The 23458-nt window shown below is 49.3% G+C and overlaps 1 protein-coding gene across 2 annotated transcripts; it reads left to right on the top strand.

Annotated features, from left to right (window-relative positions):
- The first annotated feature begins 222 nt into the window (after window positions 1-222).
- Ccm2l (CCM2 like scaffold protein) lies at window positions 223-19585 on the top strand. 2 transcript variants are annotated; one of them, XM_036183742.1, is made up of 10 exons: window positions 223-301; window positions 3276-3443; window positions 6845-6928; window positions 7028-7211; window positions 7978-8432; window positions 10855-10990; window positions 12981-13044; window positions 15579-15708; window positions 16534-16672; window positions 17500-19585. In XM_036183742.1, exons 1-10 carry the CDS (start codon window positions 272-274, stop codon window positions 17808-17810), a joined length of 1701 nt encoding a protein of 566 aa, XP_036039635.1. In that variant the 5' UTR covers window positions 223-271; the 3' UTR covers window positions 17811-19585. The 2 variants fall into 2 exon arrangements, with proteins under 2 accessions (XP_036039635.1, XP_036039636.1); XM_036183743.1 differs by lacking the exon at window positions 12981-13044 and having other exon boundaries at window positions 248-301; window positions 17500-17690.
- Window positions 19586-23458: the final 3873 nt, after the last annotated feature.

Genomic DNA, 23458 nt, shown 5'->3' with positions numbered 1-23458 from the left:
AGACACAGCGGCTGATCCAAATGGGATCTCCCTCAGTCTGCTGCGCCAACTGCCAAGCCCCTTGGACACCATCTCTGGCCCCCACCCTTCAGTGATAGGGTCCCAAGGCAGTGTTCTCCATCCATCCCCAACCCCCACTGTCTGATGGGAGGGGCAGGAACTCTGGTGCTGGTGGAGTTTCCGACTAGGCAGGAAAAAGAACAAAGGAAATGGAAGGGGGGTCTGGCGGGGATGGCCAGGAGGGTGGCAGGAGCAGAGGAACCGGTTCACCATGGAATATGAAGCCAAGAAAGGGAAGAAGGTAGGTGGGAGTTTGCGAGGTTCTCAACAAGGTTGAGAACTGTTCCTGAAGTTGGGGTAGAGAGCTGAGCCGTCACGGAGGTAGCAAATGTCACAAATGGGGCCTTCCTTCTTTGGAAGGATCTGCCTTTCTGTCCCCAGCAGCCAGACGTCTGGACGCTGCTCTAAGCTCCACTCTTAGTGGCCTCTGCCACATTATCCCGAGAGACAGACGGGGTCTTCCTGGGAAACCCACTTCCTGAACATTTCTGTGGAAGCTTCCTACAGCTTCTCAGAGAGAGGGAAAGACAGACACCCAGCAGACACATTCCCTGCTCACCTAGATAGAAAGGCTCAACCAAGGTGATTATAGGCTGGCAGATTGCCCAGCCAGGCTGGGGCCTCCTACCTGCTCACTGGCTGTCTCCCAAGCTACTCCTGGCCTCCCCACCTTTGTGCAAGAACTCACTCCTCAGCCCAAACCATCCCAAGTCTCCTCCCCACCTTCCTCTTTTTCTGAATTTGAGTGGTTTTCCTACTCATTACAATTCCACTTTCTACTCCATCCCCATCCACCTAGCATCCTCTTCACCCAAGAAGTCTGGTTCAGAATGTTTTATAAGGCACTCACATGAGGCAGTATGGTGGCACAGGCCTGTAATCCCAGATGTCTGGAGACTGAAGCAGAAGGCTTACAAGTTTAAGGTCAGTCTGGGTAAGTTAGTGAGAACCTGTCTCAAAATTATGAAAGTGGGCTGGGGGTGTCCCTCCATGGCCAAATGCTTGCCTAGCATGCATAAAGCCCCAGGTTTGATATCCAAAACTGCAAATTGATGTAAGAATTTTAAGTGTGAAGAGGGCCAAGGGTACAGTTTAGAAGTATTTGTGTGAGACTTCAGATAAAAATCTCCAGTACTGACACAATGTGCCTGATAGGAATCTTGGGGCTATGTATTGATTTATGAGACAGGGTAACCCAGGCTAATCCTGAACTCACTATGTCGCCCAGGCTGGCCTCAAACTCACAGCAACTCATCTGCTTCAGCCTCCTGAATGCTAGAACTCACCCAGTAAGGCCCGTTCTTTTGATAGACACTTACTGAGCATCTTTTATATGCTATAAACTGTGCCTTGTGCTAGGGAGGACTGCTGTGGAAATCCTTTTCTACACTATGAATATGTTTTACTCTCATTGGTTACTAAAAAGCTGACAGACCAGTAGCTGGGCAGGAAGTTAGGTGGGGAAACCAAAATGAGAATGATGGGAAGAAGGTGGGTGGAATCAGGGAGATGCCAGCCAGCCAGCTGCTCAGGAAGCAAGACATGCTAGAGGACAGGTAAAATCACAGGCAATACATAGATTAATAGAAATGGGTTAATTTAAGTTGTAAGATCTAGTTAGTAACAAGCCTGAGCTATTGGCCAAACATTTATAATTAATATAAGCCTCTGTGTGGTAATTTGGGAAGCAGCTGCTGGGTATTGGGGAACAGGCAGTCAGGACAGGAAAATTCTGATTGTAGATGACAGTGATGAGCAATGTCAAATAAGGCCCCTCCCCACTTCTATCCTGGGAGCACAGTCTAATGATGTAAACAATGATTAACTTTTTAAAAAGCAACAAATGGAATTGATGTAAATGTTGCATAAAGCCGCTGTGCTCAGTTCTGGAAGATGAAGCATTAGGGTATCCAGTCTTAGATTGCTGAATTGGGCATATGAGCTGATGGGTTCAAGGAAAACAAGTAGGGGCTAAGAAACAGCACGTTCCTTCCATGGTAGGAAGTAGAAAAGCTGAGCAGCTGAGAGACGGGAGCAAGAAATACTGTATAGTAAAGGATGGGCTGAGGCTGGATCACTGGGGGCAAAGACAGACAGACACACACACACACACACACACACACACACACACACCACTCACAGGTATAGGAAAACAGCCTAGCTCTAGTTAGCACTAAGGTTCTCAGGACTTGTCTCTTATAATCCAGCCATGATAGTTAGACTGCACTCAGTGCCCTCAGTGCCCTCAGTGCCCTCAGATTCCCCTCCCTCTGCTTTTGAAGTCTCTGGGTCTTGTTCGTCTGTGTCCTCTGTTTGGAGAGCTTCTCCCAGAAATCTGGGAGAAATATGCTGCAGACTCCATGATGGCCCCTCAGAGACTTGAGTGGTCATATGTTAGAATCACCCAGAGTCCATGGGACCTCCTCATCATCATCACCAGGCTCTGATGCACAGGTCAACGACTGTACCTGTAATCAGCTTCTGGGTTGTGAAACCACACTGGAGAATCACTAGCCTAGACCCTCGAGATGCAACGTGAGAGCTGGGGAGACGTTTAGTTGGTAAAGTGCTTGCTGCCCAACCATGAGCCCACATTTTAAAAGGCCAGTGTAATGGCATTTTAGCTGTGAGACAACTGCAAGAGCGGGAGGCGGGATGAGTAAATTGATAGTTTCAATAGTAATCACAGTGTTGGGGAGAGGGAGACAGCAGCTCACTATAGCTCACTGGCCAACCAGCCTGGCCTGCTTGGCAGACAGCTCTCTGCAACACCTGAAGTTGTCCTATGATCTCCACAGTTATGAATGTGACATGTACACACACACACACACACACACACACACACACACACACGCACACACACACACACACACACATACGCACATGCACGAACACAAACATGTATGCACACGCAGACATTCACACAGCATCAATACCCCCTATGGCTGAACAAACGCCCAGGCAACCTCCACTTAGCCCCAGCCTTGGCCGCTCTTTGAATCTGACTGGCAGGAGGTTTGGGAGCTGGGATGCCCCACCTGGACTGTCACCAGCCTGTGTTCTAGCTCCCAGTCTGGGGCTCTGCTGCTCCAGCTGGGAAAAGGGAGCTCCTCCTGCAGTTTTGGGATTAATTTAGGTTGTGGAAGTAGAACTGAGCTCCTGAGCGCTCAGTAAAGCCAGTGCTGTTGTTACTGGGGCTCTCCTGTCTCCCCCAGGGCTTTGTGTCTCCCATCCGAAGGCTGGTGTTCCCAAAGGCTGCACGCCAAGCTGCCTTCAGGAACCATGTCAGTCGCAGGCCCCTGCACTCTATGCCTCTGTATCCTCCTGACTACCTCATCGACCCCCACATCCTGCTGTGTGACTACCTGGAGAAAGAGGTCAAGGTGAGCAGGAGAAGGGTTTGGGGGACATTGGAGGCACAGCAACCCTCGACACACCTTGTGCCGTATGAAGGAAGCTGTGGCTCTTGTGGGACAGCTGCCTACCTCACAGCCACAGGCTGCATATCCTCAGCAGGTGACACCTACCCACTGAGCACCCCCCCCCGAATTCCTGTCCCAACATGGGGCTCAGAACCTACCTCCACAGGAGACTGGGTGGGAAGCCATGCTGTGTTCCCAAAAGTTCAGCCTCCTCATGAGATTTTGTCTGCAGTCTCCATTTTTCAGTGTCCAGGTTCAAGGCAGAGGCTGGGCGTGTGGCTTGGTGGGAGAGCACACGCCTAGCATTCTGGAGACCCCAGGCTGCGTGTCCAGTGAAGGAGGCGGGGCTGGAAGTGGAGGTATTGGGAGAAGCCGCAATGGGGGTCTCTCTTATGGCTCAAAAGCTTGACTTGTATTTTAGAGCCACTGTGAAGGAGTACTGGGGAGGGAAACCGGTCCTCATCAGCCAAAGATCGGTGTGAGGTAGGATTGGGGCATTTAACAAACAGGCTACCTAATCAAATTTAAATTTCAGATGAGCAGTGATTATTTCTTCAGCATAAATATGCTCCAAATATTAAATGGAACTAAAAGCACACACAAAAAAAAATCCTAAAAACAAAATTGTTGTTTAACTCACATCTTGTATTTTATCTGACAACCCTATAAATAGAGGAAAGCCAGGAAGTGAATATGTTTAAAAACCAAGAGCTGAAAATTTACAGAATAAAAAGGAAAGACGTGAGTGGTGGGGTTCATCCAGAAGACTGCAATTAAAGTAATACAAAGTTAATTCTTACCCTGAATAATAACTTTTACATGGTAATGTTGTTATAACTAAGAATGCATGGGGAATCCACATATTGACTGAGAGCATCATTTTTTCTTCTTTCATGGAATACACCTGATCACAACCTACCCTCCCTCCGATCCTCCCAGTTCCCCACCACCATCTCTCCTCTCCCTTAGATCCACTGCTCTTCTGTTTTGCTTCAGAAAAGAGCAGGCCTCTCAGGAGTATCAACCAAACATGGGAAAACAGGATGCAGTAAGACTAGACATACACCCTCATAGCAAGGCTGGACAAGGCTACATAGGAGGAGGAAAAGGGTTCCAAGAGCAAGCAAAGGAGTCAGAGACACCCCCATCACCACTGTCAGGAGTCCCACAAAAACCCAATCTAAACAACCACAGCATGTATGCAGAGCCTGGAGCAGACCCATGCAGAATCCACGATTGTTGCTTCCGTTTCTGTCAGCCCCTAAGAGCCCCAATTAGTTGATTCTGTGGGTCCTGTTCTCATGGTGTCCTTGACCCCTCTGGCTCCTACAATACTTCCTCTTCCTCTGCTAACGGGGCTCCCCGAGCTCTGTCTAAACTTTGATTGTGGGTCTCTGCTTCTGTTCCCATCAGCTGTCGGAGGAAGCCTCTCTGATGACTAGACACTGATCTATGAGTATAGCAGAACAGTGTTAGGAATCAATGATTTTTTTTGGGGGGGGGGTCGGTCTTATTCAGTTCTATCCTAGGTCTCTGAGCCATCCAGCTTCAGGATCCTGACCATCCAGGCAGTGTTGAGCATGGGTTCCCTCTTGTGGTGTGGCTCTCAAGTTAGGGCAGTCATTGCTTGGCAACTCTGACAATAAAGGGTTTTTTTTATTATTATTGATTTTATTGTTTGTTTGATTGAGACAGGGCTTCACTGTGTAGCCCTGGCTGTCCTAGAACTCACTCTGTAGACCAGGCTGGCCTCAAACTCAGAGATCCGCGTGTCTCTGCCTCCTGAGTGCTATGACACTACCACCTGGCAAGAAAGCATTATTAAAAAAAAAAAAGAAAGAAAGAAAGAAATGATATACTAATTCAATGTTTCTTTCCATTTAATCTGCAATGACATTGTTAAAAGGATTAATAACGCATGGGGTGGGAAGAGTCCCCGGGCAAGAAAATTCCCAGGGTTCCTTCAAGATGTAATAGCCGAGCCTGGGGTAAGTGTGGAGAGGGGAATGGTTCAATGGGCAAAGAGCTTGCTGGCAAATTTGAGGACCAGAGTGCCAATCCCCAAACCCCTATAAAGCCAGGCACACACAGAGCTTGCACCGGTGGTCTGAAAAAGCTCACACAGTCGAGATGGGAGGTGGAGAGAGAAAATCCATGGAAGCTCAGGAGCCAGCTCATCTGGCATGTGAAGTATAAAACACACACACACACACACACACACACACACACACACACACACACACCGCCTCCGACAATGTGGAAGACAAGTGCTTATCCCCTGACTTCCACACAGGTGCTATGGCATATGCCTGCACTCACTCACGGGAACATGTGTACACATAAACACGGAAAATAGTTGAGTCTGGCCTAGCGTGCAAAGGAGCTCTACACCTGATCTTTAGTATGGCAGTGGACTGAGGGGCATATTTTACTTTGCTTCCTGCAGAATCTTATAGAGTGAGATGGCCATGTGTCAGTGTATGTCAGCTAGCTGTTGGAAATGTGGGCCCTGGCATCTCCCTTCCCCACAGTGTCCAATGTCACCCAGGGAGGTCTTGAACTTGCTATGTACCCAAGGATGAACTTGGACACTTAAACTTCCTGCTTCCACCTCCAAAGTGCTGGATGACAACATGCTCCACTACAACCTGGCCAGCCTTACCCTTCCTAGCTATAATCCAGGGTCAGACTTTTAGTTGGCTATACTGTGTTGAGCCTTTTAACCCCTAAAGCAAAGATGAGTGGATGGGAAAATATACATATGTGTGTATAGATACATAAACTTATAACTGGTCCTGGCTATCAGCTTGTATTAGTCAAAGGTCTTTAGAGGAACAGGAGAGAGAGAGAAAGAGAGAGAGAAAAGAGTGATTTACAGGCTGTTACAGGCTGTGGTCCACCCAGTTCAACAATGACAGTCTTCTGACAGAAAAGCCAAGAATCTGATAGTTGTTCAGTCTATGAGGCTTAATGTCTCAGCTGGTCTTCAGTCTTTGTGGAAATCCTGAAGAATTGGGATCTATTACCTTAGAAGTAATGCCCCTGCAGCAGGATAGATGAAATTGCCAGTGAGAGCGAGGGAAAGCTTCCTTCTTCCATGTCCTTTTTATGTGGGCTGCCACCAGAAGGTGTGGCCCAGATTTAAGACATTCTCTGACTTCAAATGATACAGTCAAGAGAACCCTCCACAGGAGTGCCCAGCCGCTTGGATTTGAGTCAGTTCCGTATGCAGTTAAGTTGACAACCAAAATTAACCATCACACTGGTTATTATTAATTTGAGTGTTTCAGCCTGTCCTGCATTAACGAGGAGGCTAGAATTTCCTAAGGCTTCTTCACGGTGACCTCCCATTTCCCATCCAGTTCCTGGGCCACCTCACCTGGGTGACTTCCTCCCTGAACCCCTCCAGCCGAGACGAGCTCCTGCAGCTGCTGGACACTGCCAGGGTGAGGCGCTGGGGAGGAGGGAGGATGGCAGGGTCTCCTTCCCTTTCCCCTCCCTTACCCCAGTCACTGGGGACTCAGGAGATCTGACCCACTCCGCAGCAGCTGAAGGAGTTGCCTCTGAAGACCACTCCGGAGCAGGACAGCATCCTGAGTCTGTCGGCACGCTGCCTGTTGCTCACTTGGCGGGACAACGAGGAGCTCATCCTGCGCATCCCCACGCACGAGATCGCCGCTGCCTCCTACCTGCAGGACGACGCGCTGCATCTGCTAGTGCTTAAGACCGGTGCGGTGCGGGGGAAGAGGGCTGGGGAGGCCAACCTGCAGTGCTGGGACCATTGAGTGAAGAGCACCAGGGATGGGATCGAGGCTGGGAGAGGGATAGCAGAAATCTGAGCGCGCTATTCTGAGGCTAGAGGCGGGCAGAAGAAGCCATAGGCAAGACCAGACAGCCGGGGGTTGAAGATGGTGAGTGGGCAGCCTGACCAGACTGAGGAGGTTGGGTAGGGCAGAGAAGTTGGAGTCCCCAGTTCCACGCAGGGCTGCTTTAGTAGAGTTCAACGTTAAAGGGGGTGGTAGAAGACATAATCCCTCGGCTTGGACAACAGTAAGGGGCACCCTCGAGCTAGGGGAGGACTGGCGTCTCGACTTCTAGGAGGTTACAGTCAGCAGTCTGGGAGTGGGGCTGAAGATGGCAGAAGTCGTACTGGGAGGCAAGGATGCTTAGACCAGGGTCACCGTCCAAATGAAGGGTACGGAGAAAGGGGACAACTTGACCACTACCTTCAATTCAGAAAGCAGGTCTAAAGGGTGTGTAGGGGAGGGTGGGAACTATGCGACCTCCACCCTGGAGATCTGGGGCGGAGCCAAATCTGGAGGCGGAGTCATAGGCCCAGGGTCAAAGTCACCATATCAGAACCTGGGCTCTGGTGCTGGGCGGGGCCTTAGAGCAGGGACCCCAGAACTGTGCGGTGGCCCTCCGGGTGGCTTCCAAAGCCTGCTGCTGAACCACCACCCCCCCCCCCCCCCCCCCAATCCTCGGCCTTCCCTAGGTCTGGGCGTGGACCCGGTGCCGGCGGGCGTAGACGCCAGCCCCGGAGGTACGGGCCGAGATCCGGGCCCTCCTGGCGCCGCACCCGAAAAGCGGCGGGTGGGCACCGCCGAGCGACGCCACACCATCTGCAGCCTGGACTGGCGCATGGCGTGGGGCGGGGGTGCGGGCGCCGAGGCCCGGGCGGCGGGCGGCGGCGGCAGCCTGGAGCGGCAGCGCGCGGGAGCTCGGGCGTCGGGCAGCTGGGAGCGGCGACAGACGTTCAGCGGCAGCTGGGAGCGGCGACACGCGGGCGGCGGCGCGGGCAAGCCGGGCGGCAGCTGGGAGCGGCGGCAGGCGGGCGGCGGCGTCGGCGGCAGCTGGGAGCGACGCCACCCCGGCCCCAACCCGCTGGATCCCCAGAACCCCAGCCCGGATGCCTACTGCAACCTGGTCATCCTAGCTGTGGCCAACAGGGTGAGCGCGAGGCAGTGTTGGCGCCACGGCCCTGACAGCCACAATAGCACTAATCACACCACACACGTGAGGCATCGACCCAAGACGGACGTGGGGGCATTAACACTTAATCCCCACAGCAGCCCCTAGTGCAAATATCACACCTATTCCCATTCCTTAAGGAAGGGCATAGGCTTAAAGTTCAGGTCCTGCGCAAGCAGGTGGCTTCAAGATTCGAACCTGGGAAATTCTAAGCTTTACTCTTGGTAACTAAGGGAGCCACCCAAAGCAGAAGCCTTGCCATCATTCTTGCCTGCCCTGCCTGTCACCTCTCTGTCCCCATTCATCTTTGTTCTCACTCACTTGAATATACACACAGACAGTGTTTCTCTGTGTAGCCCTAGCTGTCCTGGATCTCGCTCTATAGATCCAACTGGCCTCGAACTCACAGAGATCTGCCTGTCTCTACCTCCTGAGGCCTTCGTCACCACTGCCTGGCTGGCTTCATGGTATTTATTGAGTGCCAGCTGTGTGCTCCACACTGGGCTAGGTGTTGTGTGCATGGAGGTGAGCAAGCCATTTGGTGTCCTCCCTAGAGGAGTATCCAGTCTAGCAGGCACTTTCAAGCCCTGAGCCTTCCAAACATCTCCTCTACCCCAGGGCCCTGGGCTCTCTCTCAACAATGAATGTGCTTGTGTGCAGGGAGAAGCGGCCAATGCCTGGAACACAGCACTGTAGCTCAGGACCCCACCCTGAGATACTTTCTCACTTGGTATCTAGGGCTCCTTCTCTGGTTTTCCCCACCCTCCTTTTCTCTCCAGCCTCTTAAAGCAGGGGTTGTCTAGATGTTATCCTCAATCTTCTCTCCTTTATCCACACTTGTTTCTAGGTGATTTTGACTCTGCTGTCTTCTAAAACCCGGAGAACACCCTGAATTTCATCTCTAACCAAATTTCTGCTCAAAGCACCTTCATCTCCTTGTTTCATTGAATGGCAGCTCTGTCGTTCTCTCTCTCTCTCTCTCTCTCTCTCTCTCTCTCTCTCTCTCACTCACACACACACACACACACACACACACACACACACACACACATCTACTCTGTCAATAGATCCCACTGGCCTTATTTTTAAATACATGCAAATCCTATGCCCTGTACTGTCCATACCCAGCTCCATCTTCTCTCGCTGGGATAATGTCATCATGCTCTACCCCACTGGCTCAGCCCTTTCTTATATTCTGTACTCTACTGCCTCATCCAACACAGCTTCATCCGGGAAACTTGACTAGGGTGACAAGGAAATGAAAAAGGACAGACACATAGACACATAGACAGAAAAGCTAGGATCAATGGGTCGTGCTGGCTCTGAAAGGATGTGAGCGGCCCATGTGATAGGGAATGGAGGAAGAGACAGGAAAACTTAGTTTGCATTGTTTAAAATGAAGCAAGGAGGAGAAGCAGTCAGTCCAATCAGGGGCCTGCAAACTGAGCACCAGACAGAGGCAACCACTCTGTCTGTGCATTGGCTATCCCACTCATGCGTGGCAGCTTTAAGGCTTCGGTCCTGGCCTGGTGGCAGAATAAGTAAATGAGTTGCTTTCCAGGGCTCTGAGCTTCTGACCTCCTGTCTGAAATACAGTAGTCCCAAGCAAACCAGTCCGAGTTAAAACTCCCGGTGCCAGCCTTAACTATGAAATGAGGGTCCTCTCTGACCTGTCTACTCTGGGGTCATGGTAAGCATCCACCCTGGTGTAAATATCAGTACCTGCTACAACCACAGATCCCCATCCTGAATTACACTTTAATTTTTACCTTAGGCTTTTTTAGAGGCAGTATATTTGTAAGCATGATCTGTTTCAATCAGTTATTGTTTCAAATAGTTATTGCAGAATAATTGGCAGTTATTCTGTGTCTCGCTCAAAGAGGTGACTTCCTCCTCGAATGTACAATCTCCAAAGCATTGCCCAAGCCTCTGCCTTCTACCAGAGCCTACTGTTACTCCGTTGTTTCCACTATTGCATTGGGTGCCAGGGAGCCCACCGCTGTACACTGTGTCCAATAATATTAACAGCGCTGAGCCTAAGGCTTTGATTCTTTGAAGTGTCCCTCCTCCTACTAATCCCATCTTCATACTGGGCTTCAGATCATGCACCTGTGCGGTAAGTTAAACGAGCCCTTATGTTAGATAAATTTCGTGATAGGCCATGAATCCCCTGGAAGTCTGGAATGTATTTTTATGGCATAGGAGTCAGAGTTGCCTCTGTGTTCTATGAAAGATCATAAGAACAAGAAAGGAGACATATAATTTTGAGGGGGCATGTCTTTGAAATTGGCTTAAGGCGGTCCGAGGGGTGTGTCTCAGTACTGGTTCACATTGCATCTGGGGAAGCAGAGGTGCCCTGATAGTGCCTCAGAGCTGAGCTCTCTTCCTCCCCCTGGACCAGGATGCTGCTGAGGAGTCCTGTGCACTCATCTGTCAAGTCTTCCAGATCATCTATGGAGACCAGAGCATCGAGTGTGTAGACCGGGCCGGCTACCATTACAGATCCACACCAAAGCGGCCATGGCTCTCCAGCTGCAGTGAGTACCCAAACTTCCATAAAGCACCAGGAAAGGCTGGATATCCTGAGAGTCAGGGCTGATAAAAGCCTTTAGGGGTTCTGAGCTGTACCCCAGTTCTAGGGGTCCACTTAATAGAACATCAATCCTCAGGATGACCTCTTAAGAGATGATCAGGTTGTCAAGTTTGGGATGAGTATGAACTTGGACACTTGAAACTTCTCTCCTGTTTTGGGTGTCCCTGCTTTGCAGAAAGTTAAGCTCATGTATTGTCTGCTAACTGAGCCATCTCACCCCATGAGGCTCCTAGGCTGACATTTCTGGATTAGTTCATGTGTGCAATCAAGAGCTGAAATTAAAGTGAGACTAACAGGGGGTATTTATTGAGTGCCAATTAGGTGCCAAGTACAATAGCAAGATGCCAAGTCTTCTTGAATCTTCATGCAACTTACTTTTCTCGTTCACCTAGCACAGGCCTGGGCACACCACAGATGATAGACAGGTAGTCTTTGATAAGGGAAAAATGCTCAGAGCCTGGGCTGGTGAGATGACTCAGTGGGGGAAGGGTGCCTGCTGCTAAGCTTGATAACCTGAGCTCAATCCTCAGGACTCTCTCACAGGCTGGAAGGAGAAACTGAGTCCCGAAAGTTGTCCTCTGACCTCCACATGGGCACCATGGCATATGCAATCCCAAGCACATATACATGAAATAAGTAATTGTGGGTAATTAAAAAAATTTAAAATCTCTCAGAGAATACGCCAATAGTCCTCAGCTCTTGGGAAGCTGAGGCAGGAGAATCAGTTTAAGGTCAGCCTGAGCTACAATGGAAGAGCCTTGTCTTTAAAACAGAAAAGATCTAGGCATAGTGGTGGTACGCGTCATTAATCTCAGCACTTGGGAGGCAGAGGCAGGAAGATCTCAGTGTGTTCAAGACCAGCCTGGCTTACATAGCAGGTTCCAGGCTGGCTAGGACTACATAGTGAGACCCTGTCTTGAAAGGAAAGAAAAACGGTGAGGAGCCTTTCAGAGGCCCTGTGGATCCAGTTTTACAATTAAAACAAACAAACAAACAAACAAACAAACAAACAAACCATCGAGTCCCAGAGTGGTCAATAAATTGTCACAGGTCATAGAGTCAATAAGTCAGAGTCAGAATCCAAACCTAATCTGTCGAGTTCCACGGCTTCTACCTGCAACAGCCTGCCTCTGTGTGCTAGGTCACTGAGTGAATTCCCCCCTCCACAGCCTGCTACAGGGTGGTCTCTGTTTGCACAGCTCCAGCACCTGGGACACTGGCCTTCTGAAGGCCCCCCTATCCACAGGAGCTATGCCTGCTGGGAAGCTGGGGTATCTCATCAGACCCCACCAGGATGCTGGGTGAATGAATGAGAGTACTCATCTGGTAGTCGACAATTCATTCATTCAACAGATATTTGCTGAGCACTGACAGCCCAGTTGTAATCTGCAAGATAAACTGATGGTGGGCAAACTGAGGCATGGCCGCGCCTTCCTGCAAGTTGCAGGGAATAGTCACACAGATAAATGTCTAACCACAGACAGTGTTGTGAGAACCTGCAATGAGGAACTGGCCTCTGAGAATTCAGGGTGACCGACTGACCCCGAGTGAGCTGGGATGAGAAGGCCATGCCTGGACAGATGAAGGGCAGGCTGAGGAGGAGGCACATTCTCCACAAATGCTGCTGCTTTCCTTTCACACTTCCAACCCTCTTCCCCCTTGCAGAATCTTCCTGACTCACCTAAACACACACTGACCAACACTTCCCCATTGGCTCTCTTTACTGTTCCCCACATCCCATCAGGAAGGCAGGTGCTACGAGCCTGGGCACTGAGGAAGGTGAGGATCAGGGAGATTGTTGCCCACAGTTGGCTATGTGTCGGGGCTGGACCAGAGCTAGATCCCAGGGTACCACTAAGGTTGGGGCTTCAGGGAGCCTAAGGTATTGGTCCCTGTGGGCCACTTCTGACACTTCTTCTGTCTGCTGGTCCCAGGTGAGAGCTGCCGTACAGATGGGACGTTTGCCTACGACGCCGACTTGAGCTGCTGCAGCTCCTTGTGGGTATCACTTTTGTCGGGGATGCCGGTTTTCTCCTCCTCACCCCTACCCAAACAGGGCCACTCCTCTAGAGTGTGTGTGGGAAAGGGACCCAACCCTGGTTTGCGTTGAGGGTGGGAGGTAAGCAGAGCTCCAGGATAAACCCCGAGAGACCTAGAAAGGCCAGAACTCAGACCCGGCGCAGAGATCTTCAGGTCTCCTAGGTTTAGTGGCCTGCAGAGTCCAAAGTTACAGCTTAATGCTAGAAACAATGTTAGTTGACTTTAGTGTTGGCTCTGTATAGTAGAAAATCCTGAGGAGGGTGGGTTTTAAAAGACAGGATTGGTTTTCTTGTCTTTTTAGATAAAGTATACCAAGAGTTTGGGGCTTCCTGGTCCTCTGGGCCCCGAGCTTCTCTTCCGGTCACAGGTTCCTCTTCACCATCCTCAGAGTAACCTCATGGTCTAAGCTGTAGCTGCAGCCATGCAACAGCACACCAAGAGCCTCTATAGGGATGGTGGAAGTGGGGAGTACTTCAGCATTGCCATGCATGCTTAGCATGCAAAGACCCTGGGTTCCATCCCTAGCAACACACACACACACACACACACACACACACACACACACACACACGTCCTATCTAGCTTACATTTTAATAGTCAGAATTCAGCCACTTGGTCAGAACTGCAAGCCAGGCTGGAAAATGTAGGCTAAAACAGCTCTCTGGCTGCTGGGGTTGTAGCTCAGTTGGTACAGTGCTACTTCCCTAGCTATGCACAAAGCCCTGGTTCGATCCCTAACACTAAATAAAATGATGCACACCTGTAACCTCTGCACTGGGAAGGTGGAAGCAGGAGAATCAGAAGTTCAAGGTTACCCTTGGCTATATAGTGAGTTCCAGACCAACCTGGGATACATGGAACCTGCCTCAAAAATAATTTAAAGAATTCTTTTAAGAATATTGCCTATCCCAGTTTGCTCAAGATTGAGGAGTTTCACAAGATATGGGATCTTTAGTTTAAATTCAATAAAGTCCTGAGCAGACCTATAGTAACAGGTCCTTGTTATTAAGGACACTAGTGTTGGCAAGTAGTTTGCCCTATCTACACTATCGTTAACATTGGCACTACATTTGCCTTCCTAACCCTGTGTGCACATAGACTAGTCCATAACCAACCTGACTTGGCTGAGGAGAGCAAAATCACACTAAGGACACATTTGCTGAGCTTGCTGTCTGCTGTAAAGCACGTCGTTGACTTTTGTTAGCAGCTATGTGGCCAGTTATCTATTTCAAAGGGCCTGTGACCTGAAGTGCTTTACAAATATTAGTTCCTGTCAGTTTCACCACGACACCGATCTTCAGCATCCCATTTTACAGATGGAAAAGCTGAGGACTAGGGAAACAAAGTTTAGCATTGCAAGAGTCAAACAGGCAACAAACTTCATAGACCTGGGCTATGAGCACAAGAAAGCTGGGGATGTAAACTCGGGAATCTGCACCCTTGCCAAGTCTCTAGTCCCAGCACTTGGGAGGTGAAATCCAAAGGATCAGAAGTTCAAAGCCCGCTTCAGTTACATAGTGAATTTGAGGCTAGCCTGGGCAACCATGAGACCATGGCTGAAAAACAAGCAAAAGGAGTATACACGCTTGGCCAGGAAGCTATGCTGTCCTGTAGATAATAATAGAAAGGGATCTGAAACAAGTTAAAAACCAAGTGAGGCAGGAGCCCAGGGTAAACATCTTATTTTAAAAGCAGTTAATAAAGAGGATTCCTGCATGGGGCTGGGGGTGCACCTGAGTTGAGAGAGTGTTTGCCTAGCACATCAAAAGCCCTGGTCCCAACCCCCATATCGTATAAACCGGGCTTGGTAGTTCATGTCTGCAACCCCAGCATTTGGGAGGTAGAAGCAGAAGGATCAAAAGTTCAAGGCTAATTTCAGCTACATAGAGAGTTTAAGGCCAGTCTAGGATATGTGAGACCCTGACAAAAACAAAACGGAACCCTCCACGATGAGCCAGGCAGCCTGGTTTACAGAAAGGATGTAAGGAGAAAGCAAGAGCCACACAATTTAGCACAAGATTCAGCCAGCATTGATGATACCACACTGAAGAGAAGCTTCCTGGCCTATGGGAGTCAGAAGGGGACCTTATTTAGGAACCAGAAGGGCTTCCCAGAACTGATGATAGTTGAGCTGGGGATAAAAGGGACAGGGCATCCACACAGAGGATGAACACAGCCACGCAGGAACAACAAGGATTCAGAACAAGTAGGTAGGGGCCCTGTGGCTGTAATACCAGATAGGAGAGAGAAAGTGGGGGAGAAGAGAGGATTCCAGGGAACATCAGGAGCAAAGGCCCAGGACGAGGGAAGGAAGGCAGTGTGATCTGAGTTCTGAGAGCAGGAGAGGGCTTGAAAGATTGCTGGGCCTCATAAAGAGCCTTGGAGGGAAAGATGAGGCCTAGGATGGGGCTTTGAGCACTGGTATACAGGACCAACCAACTTTAAGGAAAGGAACAGAGGTTGATGAAGGTCTTTTCCTCTTGTCTCTGCAGCAATGGCTCCCAGGACACATTTGAAGCATGTTACAGTGGTGCATCCACACCATCTTTCCATGGCTCCCACTGCAGCAGTATTGACCACAGTAGCTGGGCCTTCGAGCAGCTACAGGATTACATGGTCACGGTGAGTGGGGTGACAGTGTTCTGTAGCAAGCATGGTGCATTGCAGGAATCTTATGTGACAGCTCAGATGCCAGGGAGGGAGAAGCAATAGGGAGAGGCCAGGTTAGAAAAGCCTTGACTGACATCAGCCAGCACTGAATGTTCCAAGCCTTTTCGGACATCTTGTCTTTAATCTTTTCAACAACCCCAAGGAGGTGGGAGATCCCTTCTCACCACAGGTGCAGAAGAGGAAGGCAAGGATCAGAGGGGTAGTGACCTCCTGACACCACAGACGTGGTCACCAAAGGATTGAGCTTAGGAAGCTGGACCCACATCCCGTTCCTAGATGCAAAGAATCAGATATTCCCCCAGTGGGCAATGGAAGGTTTTGGAGGCAGACTAGGCCAGGTAGGCTGTTGGAGAGAACTCCAGCATTTTTAACAGGAATCGAGTTTTGTTGCACTCTGGGACTGGTCTCCAAGGATGTCCCTGTAGACAGATATTTCTTTGGGCCACCAGTTCCTAAAAAACAACACAGAGACTTATTATTAATTATGAAAGCTCAGCTTGTAGCTTAGGCTTGTTTCTAACTAGCTCTTATAACTTAAATTAACCCACATCTATTAATTTACTTTCTGCCTCCTGGCTTTATTTCCTCATCTCCATACTGCCCATCCTGCTTGTTCTGTGTCCCCTGGCTTCTCTGCCTTCTTCTTCCCAGCATCCTCTCTGCCTGGAAATCCTGCCTAGCTATTGGCCAGTTAAGCTTTTTATTAAACCAGTCAGAGTGACACATCTTCACAGTGTACAAAAAGATCATTCCACAACACATTTCTTATTCTCACAGCTGCGGAGTAAGCTGGGTCCCCCTGAGATCCAGCAGTTTGCAATACTGCTACGAGACTATCGCCTGGGGCTGCCTATCCAGGAATTCTGTGCAGGCCTGCAGAAACTCTATGGGGACCGTAGGAAGTTCCTTCTCATTGGTAAGCCCCGGCTCCCCTTGGCTCCAGGCATCCCTAGTCAGGCACCACCTGGGAATGCTTTGTTCTTCCAGCCCCTAAGGCCATGACCTTGAGACCCTGGAACAGAGGAGAGCAAGAGTATGGAAAAGGAAAAGGAATTGCCAGGAAAGAGCTGATGTGAACAAAGCCCTCAGGTAGCAAAGCTGGGTCAGGTTGTGACCCACCCCCTACACACACACAGCCTGTGGGGGCTCAGCCTCAGAGAGGCAAAGGAACTTGTCTAGAGTCACACAGCTAGTGAAGAAGGTTAATAAGCACCATAGGAATAATGCCAGCAGCACACAAGCACATGTTTGGCAGTTATCACAAGCCAAGCATGATCTCATAGACTGTCCCCACCTCTGGGAAGTAAATACCGTTATTTCGTGCCCATTTGCATGCAAAGAAACTGAGACCCAGAGTAGCAAAGTAAAGGAAGAAAACCAAAGAGCTAAAAAGGGCTGGAGGCAAAACTAATGTTTATGGGGCTCAGCATGGGAAGTAACTTGTTATTGCATTTGCGCCAAAACAGGTAAAAAACATCTATTTTTACAGGTGAGGAAAGTGAGGTTTGAGTAGTTATTTAATAAAGGTTGTGTAGCTAATAAGTGGGAATATAACCTTAAGCTAACAAACACGTGGGGAGCCTTGTGTTATCTCCTGTTCTGTGAGGTTTAAAAAAAAGAAAAAAAAAAAATCTTGGGTAAAGCCACACTGGCAGAGACAGGATTTGAACTCAGACTCCCAGAGAGGGGCACTCCTTCGCAGACTGGCCGAATGAGGGAATCATCTTGCCCTGTGTCCTGTAGGGATGCGGCCCTTTATTCCGGACCAGGACATTGGCTACTTTGAGAGCTTCCTGGAGAGTGTGGGCATCCGTGAGGGTGGCATCCTCACCGACAGCTTCGGCCGCATCAAGCGCAGCATGAGCTCCACGTCTGCCTCTGCGGTGCGCAGCTACAGCTACGACGGGGCAGCCCAGCGGCCCGAGGCGCAGACCTTCCACCAGCTGCTGGCCGACATTACACACGACATCGAGGCTCTGGCCCCCGACGACGACGACGTCTACGAGGATGTCTCCCCAAGCGGGGGCGATCAGGGTGAAGACAACTACCTATAGCCCCGCTGCCCGCCTCGGGTCTCACACACTTGCTCGTGGGACACCATCCTCTGAGTGCCCAGACATCCTGGGTTCCCATCTGTGCCTTCTGGGCTTCTGTTGCTACAGATGGGTTTCTAGGGTTTCAGTTCCTGCAATACCAAGAACGTCCTGCAGACTGCTTTACTCTAGGGAGAGCCAGACCCTAGAGTTCTCTACAGGATGAAGAATCCCTCCACCTACTGGCCGACAGAAAAGATTTCCAATCCAAGCCCCAGTTTTCTGCACACCCTGCCCAGCCTCAAAATAAAAGCATTTTCAGAGCCCAGAGACCTCTCTTCAATTTTACAGGCTGAGAAACTGAGAAGTTTGTTGTTGTTGTCGTTTTGCTTTGTTTTTTTAAGGAATAAATATGAGGGAATGACCCTGTTCTTCTTGTATATCACTACCTATTTCCACATCTGTACAATAATTTCACCTCTTTTCACAAGTGGTCATCGGGATGAATGGAGGTCAAGACCTTAGTATTGAGGTCAAGACCTTTGCCTAGCATGCGTAGATGTTCAGTAAATGCTGTTTCCTTCCACTTGGAATGTTTTCTGACTCAGTTTACCTACCGTTCCTGGGAGCAGTGGGTGGAATGCGATATCACAAAGACTAAAGGAGTTTAAAGCCTGAAGAAGAAGCAGGACTGGCCTTCACAGTGGTCTTATAGCCTGGCCTTGCACCCAAGCTCCAGACACACACTCAGGACTCTGCAGACACTTGCCCTAGGGCTGGGCAAGACAAAGAACTGTGTAGGTTCGTTCTGCTGTGAGCTATGGATGTTAAGACAAGGCCAGCCCTTGGCACAGCCTGAGTGAGGACTGTGAGCCTTGAGAGGAGGCCAGATACTTTTAGAAGAGATAAAATGTGTCTGCAAAGCCTTCCATGGCCAAATATTTTCAAATCATGTGATCACTGGAACTTAGTGTTCCAGATTCCCACTTGGTTTTGTGGCCAATGACTGTCCCTTCATCACTGGGTCATGCAAGGCTCTCCTGGTGTTGTGTTTCATTCCTCCCCTGTCTGTATTCTTCTCTACATCACAAACCCCAGCCCCACATGTCAAAACTCATCCCTGTCCATAAAACACACAATGCAGGCTGGGAAGATCATGCCGTGCATAAAATGCTTACCTTGGAATTATATGATGGCCTGAGTACGGATCCCCAGCACCCATGTAAAAAGCCAGTGTGGTCACATATGTCTTTAACCCTAGCTGGGGTCGGGGTTACAGAGAGAGTGGCCAGCTAATCAGTAAGTGTGGGTGAGAGACCCTCAGCTCGGTGAGACCGCTCAGATTGTGAAACATTTGTTGCATAAGCCTAGCTGCCTGAGTTCGAGCCCCAGAACCCATATAAAGGTGGGGGGAGGAAAACAGCTACACAAAGTGGTCTTCTGACCCCCACACATGAGCACAGTGGCGTCATCATGAGCACAGTGGCATCACCACCACCACCCTGCATATATATATGCAAGCACAGACACTAATAATAATAATTTTTTGTTAACAAAGAGAGACCCTTTCTTAAAAGGTAAGGCACAGAGAGACTGAAGAAGACACTCAGCATTGACCTCTGACCTCCACATGCATGCAAACCCAGACATGTACACACGCACATACACTATGCAATGCTGTGTGCACAAGAACACAGCATAAGTGACATTGGAATGGGTTCTAATTCTTCCACTTCCTTTCACAAACTTGTTGTTTGGGTTGTATTTTGTTTTGTTCTTGTTTTTTTGACGGGATCTTGTTGTGTAGCCAAGGCTGCACCCAACTCAAGGTCCTCCTGCCTCAGCCGCTTGAGTGCTTGGATAATAGGTGCGCAGTTCCATGCCTAGCTCACTCTGTAATGTTTTAAAGATCCAGACATATTACTGTGTGGAAACATAGCTTATTGCATTCAATGGCTGCCAGATATTCCAAGTGAAGCAGTCCCTCTATTTTTCCAGTCCCAATGATGGAAGGTTTGCTTTCAACCCTCTCATACCACAAACACTGCTGTGATGACCATGCTTGACCCTTGTGGACTCACGTGAAGATTCCTTTGAGTTCTGCCAGGAGGGGAGTTAGTAGATCCCAGACACACACGTGTAAATTTCACAAAACCCTTCCAGAAGGGCCTGTCCACAGCTTTCAAACCATGCTGTTGCCTTGCACATACATCCATCTGTTTTCTTTAATGCCTGACTACAATTGTTGTCTGTCAGTTTGGATGTGGCATCTAAGCAGGATTCAGCCTCAAAATAAAAAAGCCTAAGAAACACTGGGATGTAGCTCAATAGTAGAAATGTTTGCCTAGTATGTATGTGACCCTAAATTCAATTCCTAGTAACACACCCAAACACAAACACACACGCACAAATGCACACACACCAGACAAATACACATATACCATTATACCATGCATTCTTGCATTTCTGTGTTAATGCTGAGATCTGTGTTGTTGTTGTTGTTGTTGCTGTGAGATAGTGCCTCATGTAACCCAGGCTGGCATCAAACTTCTAATCCTCCTAAGTTCTACGATTAAAGATGTGCACTGCATGTCTGGCTTGTGGAATGCTGAGCATCATGAATGCCAGATGAGCACTCTCCCAACTAAGCTACATCCCTAGCTGGCTCCAGAGATCTGAGGCCTCCTTCTGTACCTATTGGGCATGGGGCTTTCCCTGCTATGAACTGCTCCTTTACTGTTTGCTCACTTCCATTGGGTTTCGTGTGTTTTTTTCATTCATTTGCAAGAATAGCATTCAAATTTTAGATATCACTCCGGTGTTGGATGTTGGTGTTCCACATATCTTCTCCCAACATGTTGCCCATCTGTTAAGTTTCTCCATAGCCTTGATTGACTAACTTCAGTGTGCCCTGGAGCCTCCAGGAAAGCTTGCTGGAACAGACTATTCAGCCGCTTACCCAGAGTTCTTGACTTGGTAGGGCACAGTTGGGACTGGAATTCTACATGGCCAGCATGAACTCTAGTGGTACCAGTAACCCGGAAAACTCACGGTGGAGAGCAGCTAGTCCATAGTGCCTGCTGTTGTGTTCTATTGAACACGCTCTTTAATTCTGATGTTGCCAGGTGTCTTTCCTTAACTTGTGAGGAGTGGCCTGGAGTGAAGGAGAAGACCTCAAGAAGGAAGCCATGTTGCACAGTGAACTGCAATATGGACTTAATAACAGAGCTGATTTTTTCAGCCTCCCTCCTGCCTTGCCTCCTATCCTAAAGGATGTGGCAATGCCAGGACACACTGGGATCTGAGGCCCTAGGAATCTTAGGAAGATACTGAGGGAGGCAGCCTCTCTTAAAAGTCTTCAGCTTTTAAGAACTCAGATTTGTCCACAGTCCTAGCCAGGGTACCATGGCAGGTACTGAGAGACACTAGAATGGTTCTTACCCCATATCCTTGAGGATGGGGCAATTTCCCTCACAGGCAGGGAAGTTCATGCTTGCCCCAGAACTACTGTATTACTAAAGTCATGTGACCACTTGCTGTCAGAAGGCTGATGGGTCTGGCTGGGGTAGCCTAAGCCATGAGCCTAGGAACTCTGGCCACACTTCATCCTGTGACACGAAGACACCCTGCCAGGGTCACTTCCCACCATGGTTCAGTTCCTGGCATCGAAAGAGGGGGAAATCCCCTAGGGCGGGGCAGCTGGCTCCCAAACACCTCTAGGGTCATGCAAGTGTAGAACTTCATGACCAGCTGGCCCCTCTGGGGAGTTTAATCCAAGTGGTAAGATCAGTAAAACTGCCTCTCAGAAAGTGCTCCGTGCATGGGGATCTCTCCTACCTGAGGACTCTACAGCTTCCTCCTCCTTCCCTGCTCCTTTCCAGCTGGACACTCATCTTATGGAAATTTCCAGCTGTGTTCAGGGATGAGTGCTGAGGCATTTAGAGAACACCTATTTCTGTGCCCAGTTTTGTGCTAGACACTAGAGGGAGACAGAGCCCGTTTCTTGCCAATGCAGCTCCTGGGTGTGGGTGGGTTTGGGTGGGTGGAGTGGGACATGGAATCTGGAGGGAGGTCTCAACATAAGCTGAGAGCGGTGACACATGATTGTAACTTTAGCATTTGAGAGATTGGTGTAGGAGAATCATGAATGTGAAACCAGCCAGGGCTGTGGAGCTGCCATGGATGATGATGATGATGATGATGATGATGATGATGATGATGATAAGTGGCATTACAGAATTTTCTCAGTTATAAAATTAAAGAGTGAGAAGTCCCCTCTTCTTAGGGAATCTGGAAAGGACTTTGAAACAGAGGTGACTTAGGAGCAAGACCTTCTATGAGGCTTGGGGTGAACAAGGGAGAGGAAGAGTTCTCCAGGCAGGGATCTTAGCATGGGCAGAGGAAGAAAAGTCAAAAGAGCATGGCAAGCAGGCAGAGGTAGAGCAGTGAGTGGGTTTGAATCCCAGAGCTGTTATCTGCTAGTCAGGTTAAGTTGGGGAACCCCTGGAATGTCTCTGGTCCTTGAGTTCCTTATCTGTAACATGGAGATAGCAGCATATCACAATCATGGAGCCTAGTGCAGCTTGAACAAGATAGGTCCTACTCTGTGGCTGGGCTCTCTGGGTCTCAAGTTCAAGATCAACCAGAGCTACATACTGAGAGCTAGCTCAAAAATAAATAGATACGCCGGGCAGTGGTGGCACACACCTTTAATTCCAGCACTTGGGAGGCAGAGGCAGTTGGATCTGTGAGTTCAAGGCCAGCCTGGGCTACAGAGTGAGTTCCAGGACAGCCAGGGCTGCACAGAGAAATCCTATCTCAAAAAAACCAAATAAATAAGTAAGTAAGTAAGTAAGTAAACAGGTAGGTAGGTAGGTAGGTAGTCAGGTAGGTAGGTAGGTAGATAGATAGATAGATAGATAGATAGATAGATAGATAGATGAGGTAGGTAGGTAGGTAGGTAGGTAGGTAGGTAGGTAGGTAGGTAGGTAGATGAGTGTGTGTAATCAGTGTTCAAAAAATATAGTAAATGCAGGCTGGAGGAGCAACGGGTGAGGTGGTATCAGAGTGGGTAGAGCTTATAGGAGAGGAAATCAGAGAAGCCTGAAGATTGAGGAGTACTGCAGGGGCAGGCCAGGAACTGCTGGAGAGGAGGAAGAATTAGAGAGCAGAGGAGGGGGGGGGGGGCTGGGGCTGGAGCAAGGGTTGGTGGTAGGATCTCAGACAGGGGAGAGGAAAAAAAGTGGAGGTTCATTCAAAGACGAAAGAGGACTACTTAGTCCTTAGACGCTGGCCTCTTGGAATTTATAGTCTAGTAGTTGGCATTAATGGGTTTTGGTTTTTGGTTTTTTGAGGCAAGATTTCACTCTGCAGCCCAGGCTAGTGTCAAACCCTCGGCAATGCTCCTGCCTCTGCCTCTAGAGTACTGGGATTACAATTGTGAACCACTACATCCGGGCTCACTCTACTCTTACATGGTGTTCCTTGGAAATTCCGGGTCCAACTACTCCTCATCCAGGCCAAAGTGGCATGTTTGAATGACCCTACTCTTACATTTCCATCCTCACAGGGTGTTTCAGATGCAAGGCAAAGAAGTTGAGGCCATAAAGCCAGGCCAGCCTGTCGTGCCTGGTATCTGCCATGATGAGTGCACAGTCTTTGGCACCAGC

This window comes from Onychomys torridus, chromosome 4 (assembly GCF_903995425.1).
Source record: "Onychomys torridus chromosome 4, mOncTor1.1, whole genome shotgun sequence".
NCBI classification, from domain to species: Eukaryota; Metazoa; Chordata; class Mammalia; order Rodentia; family Cricetidae; genus Onychomys; species Onychomys torridus.
This window is presented reverse-complemented; position numbering and strand designations above follow the sequence as displayed.